General features: G+C 40.3%; 1 protein-coding gene and 1 long non-coding RNA gene across 4 annotated transcripts in view; both read left to right on the top strand.

Moving 5' to 3' along the window:
* The first annotated feature begins 1035 nt into the window (after window positions 1-1035).
* Window positions 1036-25970, top strand: part of ME1 (malic enzyme 1) — a 158146-nt gene continuing 133211 nt past the window's right edge. The window contains exon 1 of one of the 3 annotated variants that reach the window (XM_071741458.1): window positions 1036-1633. In XM_071741458.1, the coding sequence (XP_071597559.1) occupies window positions 1532-1633 (102 nt within the window). In that variant the 5' untranslated portion in view covers window positions 1036-1531. Of the gene's footprint in view, window positions 1634-1664; window positions 2105-25970 lie in introns of those variants that run through there. The other 2 variants (XR_011725359.1, XM_071741459.1) reach the window with 2 other exon arrangements.
* LOC139795034 (uncharacterized) lies at window positions 2041-7091 on the top strand. The gene is made up of 3 exons (XR_011725362.1): window positions 2041-2178; window positions 3144-6499; window positions 6566-7091. It is a non-coding gene; the product is annotated as an uncharacterized lncRNA (long non-coding RNA).

Here is a 25970-nt window from a genome sequence, read left to right on the forward strand (position 1 = left end):
TTTGGGTACATAGATATTGAGCTATCCAGAGAAACCCAAGGAAGGATGCATAATTACTCACAAAGACTCCAGGCTTAAAGCTTGTTCAAAACTTTTTTATTGTTACTGCTTTCCATAGTACTTTCTGAGATGGTGGAATGAGGGTGAAGCTTATTTACTGAATTTTCTGCTGACTTGCAAAGCAAGCTTCCAGAAATATAAACTTGGAACCCTTCCAACCTTCCTTTGTTAATTAACCCCAAATGAACTTTTTGGTGCTGCTTAACAGGAAATTCGGGAAAGGCCAGATCCTGTTAGAGCCTCTTTTTTAAAAAAATAAAAAATAAAAAAAGAGGTAGTAGAATGGATACAAGGCTTACGGATTAAATGGGAAAAGCTGAAAAGAGCTGCAAGATTTTTTTTTTTTTTTTTTTTCCTGCTTAACAACAGATAGCAAAACCCTCTATCCCAAAGTGTTTTCCTATCCACACATTTCAACCTGTGTAGCTTCTGGACTGTGGTGCCCATACGGAAATTATTTCTTGCGTACACACCTGGATGTAGAGAAACAAAGCCACAGTCATAGGGTACACAAAGGGATGTATGCAAACGGTTTCCAAACGTATAGCAAACAAAAGCCAGGGATAGCGGTACAGACCTGCTCAGCACCTGCTCTGCCCTAGCACTCCACCCCAAACAGCACAGCTGAAGCCGGCACATCGCTCCCCTCCCTTCTCACCCCGCAGCAGCTTCTGACACCAAACACACGGCTCTTGACTGTACAGAGCTATGCGGCCCAGCCGCCTCAGGAAAGGTTGGGTTTCACAGTCATTTAATAGCAGAAGGAAAGTGAAACTTGGCTCGCTATTAAAGCGCCCGGGCCCAGCTTCTGCGTGTGGCCGAGTCCCGGGGGTTCAGCCGGGGCACAGGGTCCCACCCGAGGGCCGGTGCCCGGGCTCAGCGATCCCACAACGTGTCACTTGTCAGAGTTAAGCGGCCGCACCGGGTGACGCCAGGTGCTGTAAAACACCCGGGGCGATGAGGGAGAACCACTGCTGCGATTTCCCCTCTAGCAGGTGATTACAGACCGGCCGGTTCCTAACGGGCCCGGAGCCCCCCCGGAGGGGCTCTCTGAAGCGGTGAAAGGCAGGGCGCTCTAAGAGACCCTTAAGCAACCCCGAACCGGGCCAAGCCGCGCCGCCGAGGACTCCCAGGCGAGGGGCGGGCTACAGGCCCGCACCCCCCGCTCCCTCCCCCTCCGAGCTTCCCCCTTTCGCACCTGGGCGCCCGCCCAGCCGGGGTGCTCCGAGCTGCCGGTGACTCAGCGGCTGCGGCGGCCCGGTGACCCCCCTCCTGGCGGCGGCGCCTTGCCACGGCTCTGCCCCCTCCCTTCCTCCCTTCTTCCCTCCCTCCCTCCCGGCAGGATCATCCCACCCCGCCGGGCGGTCACCTCATCAGGAGGAGCCGCCGCCGCTTCCCCTCACTCCCGCAGAGACCTGACGGCAGTCAGCCTCGCCTCGCCTCGCCTCACCTCGCCTCGCCTCGCCTCGCCATGCAAGCACGGAAGACAGGCGAGAGCCGGGACGCCGGCCGGCCCCTGCAGTTCACCATGAAGAGGGGCTACGAAGTGCTCCGAGACCCCCACCTCAACAAGGTAGGGGTGGGCGGGCGGGCCAGGAGAGTCACGGCTGCCGGGGTCGCTGGGTGCCGAGGGCGGAACCCCCCCTCTCTCGCCCCGGTCCCCCCCGGGGGACGGAGAAAGCTGGCAGGGCTGGGCACAGCCAGCCGAGACGGAGCCGGGCCCGAGGCGGAGGGGAAGCCGGGCGGCCTCTCGCCACCACCAGCACCAGCACCTGTCGCAGCGCCTGCCGAGCCCCCGGGCCACCCCCGAGCAGCGGCCGCCGGGCCGGGCCGGGCCAGGCTGGGCCGGGGAGCCGGTGTGCCGGCGTGCGCGGGGCAGCGGTACTTCCTGCGGGCCGGGCGGTGCTTCCTCTTCCTTCGGGGCGGCAGGGGGGCCCACGGGCGGGTGTTCGCCCCCGGCCCGCCAGTCCGGTCCGGTCCCCGGGGCGCCGAGCCCGCTGCGGATAGCGGCGTCATCCCCTCCTTTTCAGAGAAGAGGAGCAAGGTGGGGAAGGATGCTGCTGAAAGTTGTGCCGCTCTGCTGGGATTTCCTGCTGCTCCCGTGTCTGTGGTTTCCCGGTAACCTGCTTCTTTTCCAGCTCTGTTCCCTAGGGGAGCCCCACCTGGTTTCCTTCGGGAGGACCTGGCTGTTGGTGTTGTCTGTCCCTTGCTTCATTCTCTAGCAAGTGGAAAGGGCCATTATTTCACCTGCAGCTGTAAAATTCAACTCAGCTTCCACTAATACACTCAGCTTCCAAGAGATGCTGTAGCACAGGACAACCTTTTAACCGCATCTCTAACTCCTTTAAGAATGGTAACCGGCACGATAGAACTTTATAAACACGTTAAATTAATCGAGAAAAAAAATAAGGCTGAGTAAGTGTTTGCGTGGCCCTGATAAAGACGCAAAGTTCAGTGTGTGAAATGCTTTACTGGCATGACAGGCTGTAGATTTGCTGCCAAAGTGAAAAATGGGTAAAGTAAAAGGTAGATTATAAACCACACCTAGCACATGAAGCCTTGGGCAAGTCCTCAGTCGCAGCTCTGTTCTTGTTGTGTATTTTAGTGGTTAGCTTTGGTGCTCTGACTTGTATCCCCGTGTTAGAATGTGTTACACAGTCATTTTACCTGTTGCCAAGTTGTATAAATTGACAAAAGCTACATCTCTAGTGTTACTGGATATGCTGACTCATAGGTAAGAGCTCCATATATTAGTTACATGAATAGTGCTTTTATTAATCTTGGTGCTTGGCTACAAAGTTCCCTCAGAGGCTGTCTTATGTCTCTGTGTGTGTGTGTAGGCCTGAGAAGGTCTCTTGAGGTCAGGCGAAAGGAAAACTAACCAAAATGTAAAATTCCAAGAAGAAACTAATGAAAGACTGTTTCACTTGGGATTACTTCTAAGCAGTTGCAGTATTCATGGAAAAAAGTCTGATTTGGAATAACCAGAAAAACTAATAAAATTTTAAATGGGACTTATTCTGAAATATGTTTTATAAAGAGCAGTCAGAGGCAAAGCAGGCTCATTATGTTTTTCCCTCAAGCATCATACATCTTGCACCTGAACAGCACACTTGGAGGTGAGTTGCTGAAGGGGATTGATTTTCTGACTTGGACCTCCCCCCTCAGTTGTGGTATATGTAGCACATATGTACTGTACAGCAGAGAAACAGGAAAAAATAATTTTTTCTTACCAGCCACACCTGTCCAGCTAATACAGAGGTTGATTCTAGGAAACATCATCTAAATCTGTGGTCTTGATGCCTGTGAGAAGAGTCTAGTCCTGGTCTGTTGAGGAATGGGTAAGCTAGGTTTCTGACTGAGACAGGTGATTTTTGGTGGATGTGAATATATTGTACCTTGCTGTATAAATGCACACACAGACACATATATATTGGGGAGGGTTATTTATATTGTTGTCAAATACATATATGTGGGCAATAAAATCAAGTATGTTCAGGACTGCCAACCTGTTTGATAGCATGTGGCCAGCCTGCATGCTGGTTAAGGACATGAACTGGTCCTCCTAGTTCACTTTCTGTTGCCAAGGCTGTTAAACAAATATCAGATTGCAGAAAATGCAATGTGAAGTAGATAAATTATCTCCTTTCATGATTCTAAAGTACAGGGATTGTTTGCAGTTCTGCAGAAGTGCCAGAACTTTCTGCAATCTCCTGGGCCCTGTCTAAGGGCTGCAATTCCTCAGTATCAGCACTTTCTTTTGGCTATGGTACCAAGTTGTAATAGTCTATTTGCACATACTTGGCAAAAGTAGACTGTGAATGCAGAGTAGTGGTATCTAGCAGTGGCTGATAGAAAAATAAGACAAATCATGTTTTCAGCATCTCTTTGGCCAAGATAACTGGTCTGTCAAGCAGGTAAATCTGAAGTACACTGCAATATATAGAAGCATAGAGCTTGCATCCTCAAAGAATGCCTTCCTTTTCTCAGATGAGTTGAAAAGAAAATTTTACAGGGAACCATTTATACTTGGACATCTTTAAAAATAGATATAAGAAGAAAGAAGGAGCTAGGGTTTTTGTGTTTTGTTTTTTTTTTTTAATATTCATTTAGTACCCTACTCATCCAACAATAAAGCTGGATTTCTGCACACTCACTGCATCCATCGCTTTTTGTTCTTGGTGGCTGTTGAGAGAAAGGGCTGTGAAAATGCCAGGGCAAATGGCCAAATTTCTTCTTTTTCACTTGCCCCCTACTGCTACCAGGGTGGCAAAATTTCCAGAACACACTAAGTGCTGAGGTATGTTGAAGCCCCTAGGCAGTGTTACTTTTAAATATTTTATGCTTTACTTTGTAAGTAACTGACAAAAATGTACAAACATCAGCAAAGAAAACCTTAATAAAAATGTTTGGTGGTTTTGTGTTTTTTTTTGTTTGTTTGTTTTTTTTTTTTTTTTTTTTTTTTCCCCATGCTGGGGCATTTTGCCTACAATAGGAAACCATTGCTGCTTTTACAAGGTCACTGTGTAGTTTGTCCCATCTCAGCAGCAGTGATGCATCAAAAATTATGAGGAGAGGCAGATTGTAACACAGTGAGTTTAATTACTTGAGGACATGTGTCCAAGTCTATGGACAGTAATCACAATTCAATTTATTGTCTGAGCTTTCAGGTCCATAGTGTACAAAAGTAAATTTGGAACCTTTTTGGTAATTGGTGTTTGTTTGTGTTTTGGTTTTGTTGGAGTCTTTTTGTTTGTTTTTTTAATTCCCCTCAGGCAACTAAACACATTGTAAATAGCAATTACAAGGAAAACAAACAGTTTCACTTCTTTTTGCTAAACCAGATTGCATTAGAAGCCTTTGGCTGGGGGTTCTATGCTCTTTAAGCTGATGAGTTACAGAAGTGTGAAAGTAATTTGCTTTACTCCTACTATAAATCTCACTTATGCTTTAGTAATATATGAGTTTTTGACCCTAAAACACACAAATCATTTAAGACTAAGCTTTCATCTCATCTTTAATTTATTTACCTTTTAATATTGTTGAAGCAAATCATAGTTTCCCCTGAGCTACTTGTTTTCAGAAGCTGGATGTATAGATACACAAACACACCTCAATACCAAGATGAAGTGCTTCCCTTACTGAGAAACTTTGCCATTGGAGTGCTTTGCTTTCAGGCAGTTTTCTATTCTTGCTGAGTGATTCAGCAAGCAGGAAATAAGTGATTCTATTAAATTTAAGTGCTGGAGAGCTAGCTCTGCTTTCCTCCCCAGCTGATTGATTTTAATTCCTCCCCCTGGGTCAACTGCTATCATCATTATTGAGTATAGTGTGCTTGCAAACTGTTAGTCTAGTCCCTTTTTTTTTTCTTTTTTTTTTTTTTTTCTTTATTAGAGTTGCACTAAGGCACTGGAGAATTTCAGAACAGACTGATGGAGCAAGTGATTATCTGAGATCTCCCAATCTCAATCCCACCTGCCAAGGTCTTGGTGTTTTGTCCTTACCACCCTCTGTGTGTGGTGCCCCTGAATCTTGGTGCATCCTCAACTAAGCAGTGACATTAGTTCTTGGATGGAGTTGGCTCTCAGTCTGTTAACTCACCATGGGGTTATTGTACAAGAATCATACTGGAGCAGACCAAAGATCCATTTATCCCAATGTTTTTTTTTGACAGTGGCCAAACTGGATCCCTCAGAGGGACTGAAAGAGTGAAAGATGCCTCTACTGGTAGTTTCTCAGAATAATTAGTTCCAGACTGGGGAATGAGCAGTTTATTAGGGGGTTATTAAGATATGAATGTTTGCCTTCCCTATCGTATTGCACATGCTACGTGCAATAATTTACTAAAAAGCTATTGTAAACTTTTTTTTTTTTTTAATTCAAGTTAAATTCCTCTCCTAACCAGAGAGAACCATGAACTTCTCCTCTTGCCCCTGTGTTTCAAGCAGTGGGAGGAGGATGCTTGTGAAATAGTTGTTTTGCTCTGTACAGAGCTAGTTGCTTCAGTAAAATAAAATTTGATTTTGCAAAAACATAATCCTATGATTTATGTAAGTGACATATAAAAAAGGTTTTACAACTCTGCCATTTGTTGGTGATCTTGCAACAGGTGTCTGAAAACCCAAACCTCAGTAAAAAACCAGAAGTGTTCCAGTGACATTTTCCATATCTGATGAATAAAAGAGAAGAAACATCTAAGGAGCTCCTCTAAATAATCTATTCCTTTGTAAAATATGAAGCAATAGAAGTCTTTTTTTCTACCATTGTTAATGTTCATATTTTCACATTTTAAACTTGTCTTTATTTTGGCTGAGTTCTCTGGAGTGACAAGTGCTCACTAAGTGTTGGTTTTGCCTTAGCTGTAGATAGATATTCTGGGAAGAAAACTGATGAAGCTGGTATGGAGGAGGAAGAAAAGTCCTTAAAATGGACTATTAGAGTCCATTAAAATTCCTTAAAATGGACTATTATTTAAGGACTATTAGTCCTTAAAATGGCATATTAGAAGTATCTCTATTAATTTTTAAAACTGGATGTTTGGGGTTTACTTGATATTGCAAGGGGGGATTTCATATCAAGTGGTAGTAGGTAGGATAGCATCTTTTAGGTTGGAAAGATGGTCAGTTCTATGTAAAAGTAAAGGTATAATTTGAGAATTTTTTTGAGGATAGTTGCCAATGACTCTGTCTTGTACTTTCTTTCTGCCCTTTGCAGCCTTGTAGTTTTTAGCAATAATATTTTCCATTTTTTCCCTCATCAGGTCACCTAGCAGAGCAGTTCAGATAGGTAAAAGCATGTTATTTTTCTGGTCTATGGCAAGAGTAAATTATATAGTGGTTGTGGCAGCACAAAAAGCAAATCAATGTGGTCTTTGAAAGCTGTGATACAGGATGTTTTTTGTATGAGAGATTTTATTTACTGTTTGTGTAAAGAGGCTTTAAAAATTATTTTACTTTTCCCCCACATTTCTTACTTCAAGGCAGGTTTGTCATACGTGCTGTTAATAAATAAAAAATTGTAAACAGAACAAAGTATTTGCATTAGATTATTTTATTGCCATCTTATATTTTATGTATGCAGCTTGCAACATTCATTGCCTCCTCCTGCTTTTCTCCTCACCCAGTAGGTAAGTTGCTTCAGTTGGTGTTAAATTCTTTTCTTCCTGTTGGCCTCCAGTTCTTTTCTTACAGTTATGAAAATAGAGTGCTGAGACAGCAAGTTTGGAACAAAGTTCTGTGACTTGAATTCAAAGTTAAAAAATAATATGTAGGAGAAGTTATGTAGCAAGCTATATAGCAGTAGTGGAATTGAATAGTGGCATGAGTTGTCACAAGAAGCTGAAACCTAGAATTGTTTTGCTGTGAAGCTGTGTCAGGCATTAAAAGCACTTTTCAGTTGTGTAATTTTCCTGTGAGCCTCAGTAACTGAGCACAAGGTTGAGCTGTTTTCTTTAGACTGAGGAATCCTACGCCCACTGGTTATAAATGCTACTCGAATAGAAACGTTAATCCTGGCACAGAGCACCTTGCAAACAGGATTTGTGTATTTAGAGTGGGTTAATTGTGCTTTTCTTCACTAGGTTTTATAGAAATGCTGGCCACAGAACTTGGGTGTTGGGTTTTTATCTTCCTTGTTGATGCTGGCAGTAAGTAGGATGAGAGTTCACTGAGAAACTGTGCTTCTCTAGGTAAAATAAAATGGTGAAGGTGTTCCTGCTTTCTCCAGAAAGAATATCTCAGAGTACAGAAGTTCTTATTTTGCACTTTTTGCTTGTATATATGCAATTCTGCTGAATCAGTCTCTTGTATTGAGCTGTCCCTGAAAAAGAAAGAAGCTGTAGCCACAGCTGGCACAATTTTCTCTCCCCTGGCCCTGCTTCCCTCTGAGGGGAGGAGGATGTGAAATGTGTGACAGCAATGTTTCTTATTAACCTGTTAAGTACCTTCTTATTAACCTCAGTTAAAATGTGTCATCTTTGCTTTCTCTTGTCTTTCCCTTTCCTTCCTTGCCTGCCCAGGTGAGCTGTGTAGTTGGTACATGACTTCCTCATGGCTGCTGTAGCCCAGGCCCAGAGGGGTTGATGTGTGGTTTCACACCCAAGGTCTCTCTGCTCCAGGCTCTGATGGCTGAGTGACCCACTGCCATTGTGTTAAGTAAGGTACTGATGCAGGTCTGAAATAGAGTATTTTAATACCCTTCAATCAGGTACTTCAGTTAGGTTTGTCCAGTTTCATTAGAGAATTTTACACTAAAGCAGCTGTTTTGAAGAAGCATCAAGGGCATCATTTGCTGGAGGATGCAATTCTGAGATTTCAGCCACCTGTAGCAAGTGGTTTGTGCTCTCTGCCAGTCTGAAGAGCTCTTGTAAAAGTGTCCTTTGTGCTCCCTTAACTGAAGCAAATATACATTTGCTTCTGTGGCTCAGTGTGGCTGGAAGAGTAGCATGGAAAGGGGGAGCAAAGAACAGAGATGAGAAGGAGGTTTGGTTTGTGTGCCTGTGCAATGAGATGCACAGGGTAGTCTGTTCATTCCCATGTTCCTGAAACAAAGAAAGAAAATCCTGTCTTCTGTGAGCAGTAGTAGGAGTGGGACATATAACATGGGCTGAAACCTATAATGGGTTTGGGGATTTTTTGTTTGTTTGTTGTGTCTTGCCCTTCCCCCACTTCCTCCTAATTATAATGTTGGATGGAGTGGGATACTTTAAAATAAAGAGCAGACCAATTCCCCTCACTGTGCACAGGTGCAGTGTCAGAAGGATCTGTCAAGTGCCAGCTGGGGAGCAGTGGATATCCATTCATCTTCACATGTTCATCATCTTCATTCAGCACTGAATTAAATCTGTCCCACTGAAGGAAGCAAGTGCCTGTGGGCTCCTGACTCAGAGCTGTACAAACATGTGTAGCCAGGAGGCTTTAGATCATGGAAATGAATGTGAAGAATTGTGTGTATTTTTCTTTGCATGGTTGCTGTGATACCACACAACACTGAGATGTTTCAAGCGTTGTTTAATAAGATCATAAATAGATGTAAATTAAGGATCCCTTGGTTTTAGTGAATAGTGGTGTATTTGATCACACTGGTATACCCTCTCCTTTGTTAAGATTAAAAGCAGCAATACAGTTTGACAGTAGTAGTTAGTTAAACTTTGTTTGAACGTCCTTCTTTTCCATGGAGGATTTTTCTCCATTTTTTTGTCAGGACAGTGCAGGCCGGGCCAGTGATTGGGAATGGTTTTACAGTAATTACCTCCATTGTCTGGTTTAACACACCATCAGGAGCTAAATCTGGTAAAGGAAAAAGGCAATACAATGTGGTAGGATTACCAATTTGTAATACATGGTAGCCAAAATTTTATACAACAAAGCTGCAGATGAACTTGAAACTGTTGCTGTGTGTCTGCAAGACTGGATAGATGGGATTTGGATTAACTTCCTAATGGTAAGGTAGAATTAGTAAGATTTATACATTAACTTGTCAGAGACCACTCAAAGGCTTTGGTCCTTCCAGTGTTTTATCCAACATAGGAATTAAAATCTTAATTTAAAGATGCTGATGGTTTCTAGTCAGAGGTGGAGGGTGAATTTGTCTTGACTTTGGAATATCCTGCTTTACCAATTCATGGAGGAGGCTGTGGTGCACACTCAGCAGCACTGCTTCCTAGAAGGCCTTGCACACGTGAGAAATCTTCCTTTACCCAGTTGATTTATTAAGATGTCATATTTATTATGGGTGCCCTACTCCAAATAACTGTGAATTAACTTGTGATTCTGAACTTGCAACTTTAGGAGCTCTTTGGAATGTGCTATATGTCTGTTCACCTTAAAAAATATTTTTAAAACCCAACAATCAAAGTCACGCAGGAAATCAAGCAAGGTAGGGGAAACCCTCTAGGAGTTATTTTAATAAACTGTTGAAATACAGTTATATCAGTTTTGATAATATTCAGCCTGTGTAGCCTGCCTAGGTTGAACTTTTAAGTCAGTCACTTTTTTCTTTTACTTTCCCCTTTCTCTGCCTCAATTGCTATTTTATAAGTAGCATTATACCTTCTAGTAGTAAATTATTGCTGTCAAGCATGCTGAAACTCATTAATTCCCATTTTAAAAATACTATATTTTTTTTTCTAGAGTCAATAGTATGGTTCACAGTGCTCAAGAGAAATGCTTTTGGCTAGTCAATTTTTTCAGAGACTATAGTCTAATGTTATCTTTAATTTTAAATAATATCTTGTTTTTGAGTAATAAACATGGCTTGCTTTAAAAGGCCATATCTTTGAGTGATTTCAGAGAAAAGAAAAAAAGCTGTGGAGAAAGCTAAAAATATGTATCTTTTGAATATCTTCAAATTTATTTCATACTAGAATTATTATTCTTAAGTGTAGATTTTTTTAGGAGTTAGTTAAACCAGCCTAAATTGCATGCATAGGAAAACAAGTGGTACTCTTTTCAAAGCTCAAGCTTTGCTAATATAATTTGTTGCATAATACAGGAAGAACAAATCCTGTCTCAGAAGAATGAGGTCAGAAGGCACCCTGGAGGCAGTTCTTGCAGCCACTGCATACTTTCTGTTGAAATCAGTGTCTGGAGTTTACTTGGACACTGTTAGTGCCTTATTCCTGTGTGAAACACAATACTCCACGCAGGACTTGGGCTTGTTTACACTGTAGAGGAAGCAGAGGAAGTGCAAAGTAAACATTTTATACACAGATAAAGAATACCTAACATAGAACTGGGGGAAAGAAAAAAAAGCGTCATAATTCTTATGCTTTAAATACTTGTGGCTTTCAGCCAAAGATGTAGAAATAAGTCAGCATGTACTCATCTGGTATAGGATTTCAGAAAACAAATGCATCACTGTTTTGCTCTTAAAATATAAGAGGCATAGAGAGCAATGCCTTTTATCAATACATATTTACACACAAGTTTTTACTTGCTTTGTTCAAATAGCAACTGTTACCCATCTCTGACTTTGAAAAACTGTTTTCTCTAAGAAGTCCATATTGAAACTGAAGTCACCGTTCTGCCTTTTTTTATGCATACATAAAAATCCCTACAAGTGGTTTCAAAAATTTCAGACACCTTTGGTTCAGTGTAAGTTTTCTTAAATAAACTCTGTCTTTAGTCTTGAGTTTGTGTTTTAGATCCATTTGTCTTATTAATAAATTGTGTCTATCTTTGGACCAGAGTAGATGCTATGAAGTATTAAATGATTTTGTCATCCAGTTCAGATGGGTATTATAGTTCATCTGTCTTGCTCTTGTCCCCTGTGAATGATACAGTTTTAACTTTGCTTTTTGCTTGGAGATAGGATAGTACAGAATCACTGCTTTTTAAGAGAAGAGTGAGAATCGTCTTTTCCTTGCCTTTTCACAAAGGCAAAAATATTTTTGGCTTTCACTAATGACCAAAAAAAAATATTTTTGCTTCATATCTGTCCGGGAAATGAGTGGTGATCTATATAGTATGTTGTACTGGTTTTACAGTGCAACATACTATATACAGTAGTCTCTAGCTGATTATCCAATTTCTTCCTCCATATATGTAACTTTAGAAAGCAGATTTGTGTGTGTAGGTGTATTTATGAAAGACAGATAAAGCCTCTTTACCTAAGCATTACAAAAGAGGTCAATAGGTATAGATAGAAGTCAGAATATGAGAACAATATTGCCAAAGTAAAATCTAAGAATATCTGAGTCTGCAAATTGCTGAATGTTGGTTTGATTTGTCCTGAATCTCTTCAAATCCTGGATGATGGATTTGGTTTTTTGGAGCTGTTGGACAGGAGCAGTGCACCTGAAGTGGAAAAAGCCTCTTTGTATTAGTTGGTAGGTAGATGCCTTTTTGAAGATATTGATGATTTTCCTGCATGTTTGCTCCTTAAAAGTGTGCTACTCAGCTCTGTCTTTGCCAGTAGTAGAGAATGCTATGGAAGAGAATACTTCGATAGTATTAGAGAATTCTACCTAGTTAGCCAAGTGAGGGTAAAAAGGCAAGATATTAAATTGCAGTACTTCAGCAGCTGGTGGCTGATTGTCTGTGGTTCTAGAACTCTTAAAAAGGACTTTCCAAGTTTTGCTAGAGTTTTACCATCATTAAGGTTGTTAAAATTGCAATTAAGTTTCTTTAAGTGAAGTAGAAGAGCAATTTAATGAAAAAAAAATTAGAATTTCATCTGGTACAGAATATTGAACCCTAATACTGATAAGTTCAGCAGTTTTAGTCCATAATATATACATGGAATAAAATCCTTACTGTATTTTGACATACTTATTATTGAAAGGTAAATTTATCTGCTGCTATTTATAGACAAACTGAAGCTGTTATAAAAATACATTTCAAAGTCTTGATTTTGTGCTGTAGCCATAGTTCAGATAATTCCTTAAGGACATGAGGCTTATGTAGTTGCCAAGCCATAAGCCATTATTAAAAGTCTGTCGTGTCCTCAGAGCAAGTCTGGAGAGGAATGAAGTGCCTTCTGCTAGGGGATTGGGATTCTCCTTGGACCTTCTGCAGGACTGAGATTTTGCAGCAGTTCCTTCATCCCTCATCCTGGCTTTTTCAGTCTTCCTCAGATCATATGTTTCAGGTGACTGCTTGACATCTTCATTCCCAAGGCTTCTCTGAAATTCTTAACTTGCTCTTGTCTGGAGCCCAAGCAGATCAGATGTCCTGATAGCAACACAGCTCCACCTTGAGATGTTTCCAGTTGCCTTTTGAAGCTCAGTGACACTCTCTCCATCTTAGAGGAGATTTCTGAGTGTAGATGTCATTTTACAGACTTCATCTAAAACTTCCAGCCCTAATGAAGGAGAGCTGGTTCCCTGCTATGCTTCAAAGCTTTTCCTCCTCCCAGGGTATTCACTGAAGTTCTAAGAATATATTTACTGCAGTTTGTGTGTAGTAAATATCTATTAATGAAGTCGATGAACTTTCTATTATTTCTGTGTATAGCTAATGTGTATAGCTTGAGGTAGTATTTTTAAGAGATTTCTAGACATGAAAACATCTGTTGTTTGTCTTTTAAAGCTTGCAAATTTATGTCTTCAAGGCATGTAGTCTTTATAGTCTTAGCAGAGCATACAAGCAGTGTGGTTTGTCTGTTTTGTGTTGCATTTTGCTAAGACAAGATTTCATGCTAAAATCTCTAAGGATGAGGTTTACAAATTGTCTTGATTTCTGTAAATGAAAGCTGGATAAAGCCTTCCTATTGCTCATGTGATAATGGATTTGGCATGGCTGTCTATTTATCAGGTCAGTCAAGGGTCAGGTAAAGAAATGAGGAATGGCCCTTAAAATAGCTTGATAATTCTGATTAATTTTTTTTTAATACACTTTATGTAGAGCATATGAATTCATACATTTAGAACACTGCAGGGTTGAACTAAATATGTTGGCTGTAGGTGAGGATAAATGAATGTTTATGAGTCTGTGTAAGGAGGCATCAGAAAAAGTGTCTTACTCGCTGTACTGCTTTTTTTTCTGAACTGAAGGTGGCTTTTACCACATGACCTCAGCAGTTAACTTGAAAGGAACATTTTGTCTAAGCTCAGGAAAAGCAGAACATCTGACTTTGCATCTTACCTGGGGAAATATAACCAGTCTGGCTCTGTCCTGTAGCAACTGGCCTTGCGTTTGCCAGAAGAGCAAAAGTGTTCCAGGTCAGGAGTTTGTGTGAAACTGGAGCCCCTGCTTTCCTGCCAGGCTATTGGAGGTACCCAGCTCTCATACTTCTTGGAGTACAGGGATAAACTCAAAGCAGAAAATAAAAAGTGAGTTCTGCCTCCTGAGGTGTAATTCATAGACATAAAAATAAATAATCTCTAGGGTAAAGAAATACACTCTTCAAACTAATTTTATTTACTAAACAATTTACTTTTGTGTAGATTATAGCAATTAGTATTGTTTGTTTGTTTCTATAGTTACTGAGTCCCCTAACTATTTTGCAGTAAGGATGTAGTGGGTAAAACACAGGTAAGAAGACTAGATTAATATAGGAATATGCAGGTCAGTTGTCATAATGTTCCATTAGCAATTTAAACAGGGTGTGTGGCTAACAGGACACCTCTTCTGGTTTGCTTTGGGGTATGCTTCACAAATCTTTACACATTTGACTGAGGCTTTCTGTGCCTTACTTCAGAACAATATAATGAGTGCACACATTTTTTTTTCCCCTTTAATTAGTGAGCTCTACTTCAGAAAGAGAGACAAAATACTGTAGTAGATGGGGCACTGGACTGGAAACTAGGTCATGCACTTGGTTAGTAAACCTAAGTCATTTAGTTTTCTCATCTGAAAATACAAGCAGCATTTGATAAATTTTGAGAGTGAAAACTCGTATAAAGTAGATGGTCTTGTATGATTAGTCTTTTTGAATAATGTTTTACTATGTTGTCTTTATACTGCTACAATCTAATTCCTGTTTAAAATTTTCTTTCCTTGGTGGAGAGAATCATCTTCTAGTTTTTGCAGTTACCAGTCAGCAGGCTGCTGTTTCTTTTAAAGTCACATCTAAGCAAACCCTGATACTAATCTGTATAGCCCTGCCATATTTTGTCCATGTCCTTCTACCTTCAGTCATAGTGCAACTACAGGTAGAGAAGGTGTTAGTGGATGTGCAGGCTCTTCCATGTACAGTTTCCTAGATCCATGAAAATCCAGCAGGCAGGGCTGCAAACTGTAGTCAGTGCACAATGCTGAGGGGAAAAGGAAGACCTGGACAGGCAGGAAGAAATCATCCATCTGTGTAGCTAAACCTGCCCCTGGCTTCAGGCCACGCTGTGCCACATGCAGATTACTTCCAATTAGATGAAGTGGTAGCTGACCCTTGGCTGCCTCCTCCAAGCCTCCTGGTCCTGGCAGCACTGTTAAGGTTTACATCCATTCCAGCTGAGTGAGAGGAGGTGAGAAAGTGTGCAGTGTTTATCAGCACCATGCCTGAGATTGCTCAGATCAATACTTCCTGCAAGAAAAGGTCTTTCAGCCTTCAGCTCACCTCACTACTCAGTAGTTTTTTAACTCGGTGAAACTTCATTTCTTCAAGAAGGTATAATTCAGGTCTCAAAGATGTAAACTGATGTGAATGAAGAATGCTTTCCAAGGGTATATCAAGCTATCTGAACACTTTGGTAGCTATTGGATAGGCAGAGGTGATACAAATTTGAAATAAACTTTTCCCACTCTTAAGATTCTGTTACTGATTGCCTAGTGCTGCACAGAAAATGTCAAAAGGCTGAATAAAACTCCTTCCAAACCTTATGCAGTGAAGCTGATTATTGCCCTCATAGCTATCTTTAAAAACTTTTTATTTTCTATTGTAGAATATGGTAAATCCAATGCACATGTGTATCCTCCAAACAGAAGGTGCTGCACACATTTTTAATGTATGAATTGTTATGGTATTCCTAGAAATTACACTTCTGTAGCATACATAGCAAAATAACATTAGTTTTGAAAGATAACTATGAAGGTTTAACAATTAGCAAAATCTATTTTCATGTCAAAATATTGAATTGTATCCTAATCATTACACATTTTGAAATAATTTTGTTATCCTGTTTTCTGTTATCTCAGTAGTGATGGAAAGCCTACATGATGAATTAATATCTTTGAACCTAATCCTGAAAATAATTAAAGTAGCTACAGAAAGGTAATGTTTGTCTGGCTGTGCTCCAAATAGCCAGCAGTGCAACTCTTGAGTGTACAGTGATAAGCATTTTTTGGCTCTCAAAATACTTACATGCATCTATTTACTTCAGTACTTAGGCATAATCTTTCAGATACTATGAGGAAACATGGCACATGCACAAAAGCCCCATTTATTTTGTACTGGCCTTTTACTTACACTTCATCACTTTGCATAGGTGAAGATGCCATGTGGAGAACAGAGCAGGACTGCAGTAGTTAGACACCATATAGAAAGCTGAAACTGCATCTATTACTGTGAATCTGCTCTGCATTCTGTGCTCTAACATTTTATCTGTCTAGTAAGTTTTGTCAGAGAATGTTAGTGTAATTTTGGGGGATAATTTTTTGGGTGTATGTTTGCTGCACTGCAATTGGTCCATCTCAGTAAGGCTTTCCAGTGCTTTGGCCCAGATTCAGCTGGCTCACACAGGTGTGTGAAACCAAGGTGAGTGTGTGTTCATTTTCTAACCCTGCCTGACTTAAAGAGTAACATCAGCAACAATAATAATACAAGCTAATTAAAATGAAAGCACCTGGAATTTCTTGACATGAATCCAGTTATTCCCAGTGTCTGGTGCTAAAAACTGTGATGCTTCTTGAAAGGATCCTTTTTTTTCCTAAAACTATAAAGATCACTGTCTGGATGTTACTTAGTGGAAGGAGCCTGCAATATTACTAAAGGGAATGTGAGTGGAATATTGCTATAAAACCATAGGGTAATTCCTCTTGGAAGGGATCTCTGGTGGTCTGTGGTCCAACCATCTACTCAAAGCAGGGTCAGATATGGAGAGAACAGGTTGCTGAGGGCTCTGTCCTGTCATCTCCTGAAAACCTCTAAGGATGGAGACTTCAGAGCTTCTTTGGGTAACCTGTGTATATGTTTGTGCTCACAGCAAGGAATTTTTCTTTTACTTAAACGTAGTCTGAGCCTCTCCTGTTTTATTATATGGCTGATGTTGCCTGTTTTCCTTCCATGTACTGCTGTGGAGAGCCTGCTTCTGTCTTCTAGATAGCCCCTTAGCATGGGTGCTGGAAGGCTGCTGATAGGTCCCCCCAAAACCTTCTCTTCTCAAGGCTGAACAAAATCAGTTGCTAACAGGGGTTGTGCTTCAGTCTCTGATCATCTTAATTGCCCTTTCCTTAATTCACTCTGCTTTATTGATGCCTGTCTTTTACTGGGCTTTTCCTTTAGCTAAGCAGAAAAAGCATATACCAATTAAGCTGATCTGACTTTATAAAAAATGCTGAAAATCTACTGTTTTTTTCACAGCTGAGCATCTTTGCTCAAAGCTTGTGGGGAAGTGAAGAATAAGGATGTAGAGGAGAGTAGAATGGGATGAGTCCTTGATATGTATAAATATAACAGTAAAAATAAAACTGCTTGCAACCTCTAGTAACTCTGTATTTAGAGTTTCAAATGCATAAATATATGGGGAGAGAATAAGGGTTTCCCTGAACAAACCAGGGAAGAGAAATGAGAAGGAAAAAAATCTGCTACCCCATTATAATATTCACCAGCTAATCAGAAGATTTCTTAACTCCAAGAAGTGCTATAAAGGTAACTTTTACTGTTTAATGTGCCTATTTATTTGTTGTATGAGCACATATGTAATTTTAATTGATGAATTTGATAAATATGCAAGTGCAAAGTGCTACTATTTCAAGTTAGTTTGATCAAAGATCAGACAGTTCTTGCTGTGTAATGGAAACTGGGCTATTATAAACACCATGGCCCCCAGCAAAGGCAGGGGGGACAAAGATGTCAGTGTCCTCAGATATCAAGTACCTGAAGTCTTTTGTACAGCCATTTACATGTAAATATGATATTTTTAAGTTCACATCCCTGATATTCTCCAGTAATCTCCTGGATTCTTTGTGTCTTTTCACTTTGATTTCCCAGAAGTGTAGGAGATCTAGATCTACCATAATAAACAGGGGACTTGCCTTGTATGTACTCAAAGGAGCAGGAAAGTTTGTCAGCCTGATACTTGATTACTGCTGGTTTCTACAGTCAGAGATGTTAGTTATTCAGCTGAGCATTTATATTTTTCCTATATAAACAGCAGCAGGAGGAAGAAATACCTGCATACACATAGCACATGTACATCACCTCTCTGTAAAACTTGTAAAATTCTGCTGAATACAAGTCACCTGAAAATATGGTAAAAGTTATGGAATACTACAGAAAAGACCCTATTGTGTCTCTGGGTCCTCTGCTGCTGTCTGTGGAATTTTCAAAGAGCTATCAACACCTCTGTAAAGGAAATAGAGTGCAACTAGAGCAACTCCTTGAGAAGCTGGGAATTATTTATTCAGGCAAACCCGAGGCAGTGCTTTCTTTTTAGAGTTTCATTTTGTTTGTGTAAATAGCTGTTGTAGGGGAAAGGTCTAGCAGAACTCTGTGGTTCTCATGCCATCCTGCTCTGCTGGGCCCTCAGAGAAAGCCATCTGCAGATGTTACTGAGGCAAAATTGTTAATATCAATCTCAAGGAATTCTCCTATTAACTACAAAGAGGAGAATCCCATCAGAACTAAAGATATTTACTTATTGGGTTGAAAACCTTTTAGCTTCATCTACAGAGCAACTTTGCTGTGATGATTTTCCTTGCCCCACACCCCCCTTACCTCAGTTGTTTTCACTTTCCTCAGTGTATTTATGTTCCAGAGCTTTTAGTGCATGGAAGTTAAACTGCAAGCCATGGTCCCAGTGTGCTGCAGAGGAGACATAGAATGGAAGCCTGAAAAGCTTCCACACCAACTGGAAGTTACCTGCTCCAGTTGAATGAATTATTAAAGTAGGGCCTACCTCTGTTACTAAATAAATGTGAAATGTAGCAAAGACAACTTGAAACTGCGGGTTAGCTACCTACAAACAGGTTGCTGTAGCTGAGAGTTCAAGCCAGAAGGGATGGTCTATTTTGCTGTCATAAATGATGGAAAAGGGGTCAATTCATATTAATCTTGCTAGATTTGTGTCTGATTTTTGGAATCTTTTTTTCCCCCTTTTTTTTTCTTGTCTAGTTTCAGCCACCAGGTGTTTCCCTGCCAGTGACTTTTCTTAAAGTTGTTTTACAGCTTTGAAGTTTCTTTGGGTTCTCAGTGGTTTCTGAATGCCCTGATAGTAGCCTAGAAACTGAGACCCAGAATAATTGAGGTTGGAAGAGACCCCTGGAACTTATCTAAGCCAGCTTTTCCCTTAAAGCAGGGGCAACTTCAAAATACTACATGTGATTGGAATTAAACCAAGTCAAACAGAGTATGGTGGACCTGTTGCTCATAGGGGCTGCTTATGTGCTTTTATGTTTGGCTTCTTGAGAAGATCTTGCCTTGTTGCACTTGAAACCTTGCTGAATGTGCTGTCTGCTTCAAAGGAAGTTCAAAGTGACTTCCATGGCATTGCCCAGCTCACTGACCACTTGCCATGTTGTGGTCTTAGCCTGCTCAAGTAGGCTGGATCACTACAGGTTTGCTAACTGGAGAAAAAGCTCATCTTCTGGAGCTATGGTAGCTATGGAAGTTAAGAAATAAGGATAAACCATAAAGTTTGGCTAACAATAAAGAAGACTTACTGGGGCTGCACATAACCTAATCAATGCTAATGGAGTAGTAATAGCACAAACATCTTGGTGAGCCAGAATCTCCACTGACCAGGAATGTCTTTTTAGGGAGAAAGCCAAAATCTTCTTCTGTTACTCCACTTGGAATTATAGGCTGTTTTTTCTCAATTTGCAGTTGTTCTCTGAGTCATATGTAATTCCTTATGACTGCACAATTCAGAATAATTTAATCATATTATTCTTGCTTATGTTAACATGTCAGTGGAAATATAACAAGTACACCATAAAAAAGAATGTGATCTTTTTCTCTTCTGTTGAAGAGAAAAACAGCATTTGCAGTACCCTAAACTCATGTAGGAGTAGTTTCCACACCAATATCTGACATCTTAATTAAAGCACTATCTATACATAGATTTCCAAGATACATGCAAGTAATAAACACTCTGCCTTTTATAGCCTATGATTTCAAAAGCAAATAGTGTTGATTTGTAGACCAGATAACTACAGTATAGTATCAAGGATTTTTAGGAAGGTCTGAGGCTTGGAGCTACTTAACAATTTATTTTAATCTAGTGACAACTGAAAAAAAATTAAAAAAACCTATTTGCAGGATTTAGAGTGGGTCTTCTTAGGGATTTTGAGGTAAATTTCAAAAACAAGGCAGGATACAAATAGTATAATTCAGGGTTCCAGGTGTCACAGCCTCAAAGGGCTCCAGAAAGCTTTTTTTTTAATAAAAGTAGTTATGTTTTCTCTTGTATTTCTGCATGAGAAGGTTGATGAAGTGCATGCAAGAATCACCTCATTCAAGGAGCTGGAACACTCCAGGTTTTGTGAGTATGTTCTACTTGGAAAGTGTCCTTCCTGACTGATGATCCGTTTCCCCTTCCCTGCTTCCCAAATGACCCCTGTGACCTTGCTATCTGCTCTCCCTCAGCAAGGAGAATAACAAGGCATTTAATTTCAGCCACAGTACTGTATTAACCAGGTTTATATATTAGTTTCCATTTCGTTTGGTACAAATCTTGTTACGAATCAGTCACCAGGCTGGTGCAGTTTCTGGTGTGTTTATGTGTTTAAAGGGCTACTTGCACAGGCTGTTCAGGAGAAACAAGCTACACAGACCAAGATTATTTAAGCAGACATGCTTCTTTTTTATGGTAATGACGTGGAGAGTTGCTGCTGATGCCTGTCTGGAGGAGGGATGGGCAGTGATTTTTGTGGAGGGCTGCAACAGAGCCTCTGATGCAGCCTGTGCTGAGGCAGCTCTCATGGAGGTGGGATGGATGCCTGAATGAGGAGGTTTCTTGTCAGCATAGCTTTGTCTTAAAGCTTTGTCATTAGTCTTAATAAACATGAGGGGATCAAAAGTGTTCTGCTGGCAAGTACATGAGGGGTGTTGCACACTAGGCTAGAGTGTGAGGCTTCCTTCTCATTAATCCAGCCCGATAGAACCATCTCTGTTGGCTTCATGTGAACTCTCCTATGTTGGACAAGAGCATGTGTAGAAGTCCTTCAGGTCTTGGAATCTGTCAAGCTCAAGCTGAAACAATGTGAGAGAGGGGGTTCTCTTTCTTTGCTCTACTACTGAAACTTCTTACCATCTGTAGTGGTTATTAAAAAAAAAAATAAAAATAAAAAAACCAAAAGAGTGTAGCCAGCACATCAAGGCAAGTGCTGCTTCTTCTCCATACAGCATTTCTGAGACCACATCTGGAGTACCACATCCAGCCTGGGACACTACAGGACATGGGCATGCTGGAGCTAGTCCAGGGCCACCAACATTGTCAGAGGGCTGGAGCATGGGATGCATGAGGAGGAGCTGGGGGAGCTGGGTTTGCTCAGACTAGAGAAGACTTGGGGTACCTTCTGCTGTGTACAAGTACCTATTGGGATTGTGTAGAGAAAATGCAGACTCATGGTGACAGGGTGAGAGGCAAGGAAGGCAAGTTGGAATATGGGAAATTTGAAACTGTTACAAGGGAAAAAAAAGTTTAACTTGGGGATTGTGCCTGCTTACTGTAGGAGGTTGGATTAGATGACCTTTAGAGGTCCCTTCCAACCTGAATTATTCTGTGATTCTATGGTCATGTTCAGTGGGAGGCTGCTTGGAGAGAAGTGGAATCTCCATCCTTGGAGGCACACTGATGATGCATGGAATAGGTGGGTCACACTGATAGCACACCAAGAGCTTGAATAGGAAATTCAGTTGTCCAGGAATCTTGGAAGTGATCATGGACACATGATGCATGGACATCTGACTTCCAGGGAGCTATGAAAACTGATTTAAATAAGTAAGGATGGTTCAGGCTGTTAGGTATGTGCTTGCTGGTTTTATGAGTGAGAGCTCAGAACTGTAAATGGTCTGGTTAAAAACAACCTCTCTGCATTTTGGTACAGCCATGTGCCATATATATATATATAAATATATATATATATATATGCAAGACTGGATGCTGCAAGAGGAAATTAATCCCAGAAATCCTTTTTTTTTTTTTTTCATATCAATTTCCCAGCTGTCCATCTTCTGGCTCAATAGTGTATTTCTGTCTACTTTTACAGGAGTTATCAAAGGTTTAAAGTTTTGGCATCCATGTTTTTGTATCTCTCATGGAAATTTTATCAACAAAACATTTTGCTAAATCAAAAACTTCAGAAATTAAGCTTATAATTACGGTGGACTTAGACTGCCAGGAAAATATTTGAGAGTTCATTACAACTAATAATTTCTAATTAAAACATTTTTGAGCCAAAGGAGAAACCAAATGGATTTATTTCAGTTAATATCTATATGTGTAAGAACAAGCATATGTAGGGCATATGAACTGTGGCTCCTTAAAACTCTAATACTGGCATGTGGGCTTTTTGGCATCTAATTTTGAAGAAAGCCTGTGATGTATTTTAGTGGTTTCCTCTCTTTAGAAGGAAAAAAATGAAGGAAAACTGAACAATAGAAACCAGTTTAGCCCTGCTCCCTCTGCAATGATAATTGTCTATCAACTAGTACTAACCTAAGCAGAATTTATCCATTCCTAATCTGCCATTTCAGAACCCAGCATATGGTTTATGGGGCAGTGCAGGGCAAAGGGGATCTTTTATAATAATGTGTTACTTGGATTATGTTCTATCCAAGCTTCTTGCAGTATTATTTATAGAATTTGCCAATCCATTTCCTTATTAAAAAACCAAAGCAAACAAAACCCAAGCAAAACCACCAAAACCCAGAAGGTAGATCATGCATCTAAAATCATTACAAATGCTTGTGAAGCTTGTGGAAAACAAAGATCAGAAAGAAATAAGTGTTGTTTCTTAAACTGAATAAACAATGGTGACTTCCATAGTACTGTTGTATCTGAAGAGAAATGTGTGAAAATATAGCTAAATATCTAGATAGTAGTTTGGCTTTAATGAGTTAGAAAGTATGCTGAAATATTTGGGATTTTGTTGGTGGGATTTTGCCAATGCTTTGTTTTTTCATGGAAAGTTAATTTGAAGTAAACAAAAATACTTTATTTCTGAAAGACTGGATTTCCTGTACTGTAGAATTCCTTTAGAAAGGAGTGAGTTGACTGGGTTTTGGTTTTCAATAGGTAGATTTCCCTAACAGTGTAACTGATAGCAAAGAAGGAAAAGGCACTCAAACTTGACATAGTTTTGTGTACAAGATCCACTAAAAAAGAAAACGAGAACAGAGCAATGTGAGCCAAGCCAAGAGGTACTTCTGACCTACTTCTAGGTAACAAATCTTAAACTTGGCTGTCACTGACACTTCTGAAATGACATACATCCAATACCATAGTGTCATAGGTAATAACCTAAACAAAAATTTGGGGACTTAATTACTTTTGCTTTAAAATTGCCTTTTCCTTTTGCTGTTTCTACTAGAAGATGTTTATTTGGCAAATTGTGTAGTCTATGGAAGAAATTACCTGGTTTGTCAAGAATATGTCTGTATGTGTAACAAGGATAAATGTTGTGGCATCTGTGCACACAAGTCTAGAATTTTCCAGTAATCTGTATTTATTTGAATTGCATATGTACCTGTCACATCATGTGTCCCTACTTTGGCATATAAAAGGTTAGAAATCTCTAAGTGCTGTTCAGCTCATTCTCCCACTTATGGAAGAAATTAAAGTATCTAATAGTTGGTTTTTTTTGGTGTTCTCTGTAGTACCACTAATAATAAACTTGTTCAAGCCCTTACACAAAAACATTCATTTTGCAGAGGACAACTAGTAAACAGTTCTGGTTCAACACAGTAATTTAAAGATTCCAGCTTGAAGAGCCTGCCAAGCTGAGAGGTGCTTTCTCAGTGGATGATGTGTTCCAAGTACCCTCCCTTTGTTGGAAGGACCCTGGTATTACCCTCTAAGTGTGTGATTTGTAATTCCCACTCATCCTTGTGAAAATTCCAGTGAGATAGTGAAATAAATGAGAATTGTTCCTGCTGTGCCTTTTCAGAAAGTAGTTGCTTTTCCTGTGTTGATAAATCGGAGATACTGCTCTTGGTCCTGGAGTCAATAGATGTGCTTTGAGATGTGCTTTGTGCTGCCCAGAGGAAGGGAGCAGAGGGTCACTGAATTGTTTCAGCTTCTTGGGATCTATAATCAGCCTGAGAAGGGGGGTGTGTGTGTAAGTGTAAAAGGAAAGTTTGACGTGAATACTTGTTCTGTCAAGATACTGTGATGAAAGTTCAGAGGTGGAGATACTGGTGAACTTGGAGCTCAGATTGGGATTACTGGGTGGGAGCAAGTAACTTGGCCAGGGCTGTTAATTCCAATTCTAGTGGGTGTCCATAATCACTATAAACACGAATTCACTAGGTTATAGCTTTTCAGTGCTGACAAAGAGCTTTCCCCTTGCTCTCCAATGCAGTCCCCACTCCCTGTTCTGCTGAGGCTGACAGCCCCTGCCTGGGAAAGGAAATGTTACCTTTTGCAGTGTGGTTTAAGCTTTCCACCTGGTGTTTTTTAGGAGCAAACAGCCAAGTCAGGTGCTCTGTGTGTGTCTTGTGTGAAGTAGGTTGCTGCAGCCCAATTACTGGCACAGTTACTTGCAGCACCTGTTTTAAGATTCTTGTGCTCTTCTGAGCTTGGTTTCTCCAGCCTTCACATTTGCATTCATGCCTGTTTCCTAATCTCAGTGTTTCCATGCACAGGCTGGACTTGCTCTATATTGTCCATTATTTTTACCTGTCAACTCTTTCACTCTTTCTGTTATTCATAGAAAAATAAATCCTATTACTGTTTCACTTGCTTGGCTGGCTTTTCATTCCTCATCTGCTTCCCTTCTCAATTTCCACTGCTTTCAGTCACATCATTTCAGTTCTTCACTCTCTTTGTTTTCTGTTGTGCTCTTTCAGCAGCTACCAGCAACTCCTTATTGTGCCTTTCCTGTTTTTACTTTGTTTTTTCTTTCTTTCTTTCTTTCTTTTTTTTTTTTTCCCTAGAAAAGTCAGATATTTCTTTTGGCTGCTGTGAGAGGCAGATAGGCATAATTAAATGGGGTCTGTGTCCCCCACAAGACTTGTGACTTTGTAGTATTAAAGTTTACTTCCTGTGAACAGTGAGAAGTTTGTTGGTTTTTTTATACTACAAGGAAACCAGTTTTTCTCATGAATCCTGTAAGCAGATCCTAAAGTTCAGTCTATGTGAATTACATTTCCTGCTACAAAAATAAGCTGTCATTGGAAATTTTTTCGTGTTATAGCTTAGACATATGGTCTTATTTTGAGTGCCAGTCCTGATGAAAGAAATCTTTTCCTTTCAACAATTGCTTTTGCCGTGCTGAGAGACTTAAAACTGACACTTCTGTTCAACTTCAGAAACTCCTTTTGGGAGCAGTCCTTTTGGAGAAAAGAAAGACTGATTTGTCCATCTCAAAACCAGCCATGCTGGTTTGGATGTTTGCCACTCCCACTTTGCACAGCAAACAGTGGTATGTTTGGCAAAAATGTCAGGACCAATGGTGAAATAACAAAAAATTTTTAGATTTTCATCAAGCTCTGTGTACCTGGTCATCAGGAGTGACTGTGAACATCTGAAGGCTCCTTCTGGGCCTTCATGAGAAATGATCTGAATGGTGTCTGGCTGTGTGTTACTACAAGATAGGCAGTCAAGGTATAGGCAACCACTGTGAATGTGGTATACTTTTCCATGTAAAGTTTTTACCATAAGCTGTCTAAAACCCCAAACAGGCAATTTGGGTCAGTGAAGCTGAAGATCAGTTGTTTGGGCTCTTTGAAACACTATTGGTTAAATTTGTCTTGCTGTTTGAATCAAGAAAATAAGTATGCACATTTTCTTTAATTTCATGAGCCTGTTTATTGTGATTCTTTCATCTTTTAGAGGCAAAACTTGACACTCAGGGAAAATCATGCATTGATGTAAAAATGTTGGGGTTTTCATGTTTATTTTTCATACCTTATCTCTGTATTTCTGGCACTTGAAGACAGTGCAGATCCTTAACATACTTGTGTGGGAATTCCCATAACTGTGGGACAGACACCTTTGAAGCTTAACTACTGCCAGACTGGAGAGAACATATTCTTTAAAAGATGTGTAGAAATAGTAAAAATAATGAAACAAAATCCCCAGTAATGGCTCCAGCTACATTGCATGCACTAGATGAACTAGAAGCACAGTGTACTTCTGTACTTTGCTTTCC

Source organism: Heliangelus exortis, chromosome 3 (assembly GCF_036169615.1).
Source record: "Heliangelus exortis chromosome 3, bHelExo1.hap1, whole genome shotgun sequence".
Classification (NCBI taxonomy): Eukaryota; Metazoa; Chordata; class Aves; order Apodiformes; family Trochilidae; genus Heliangelus; species Heliangelus exortis.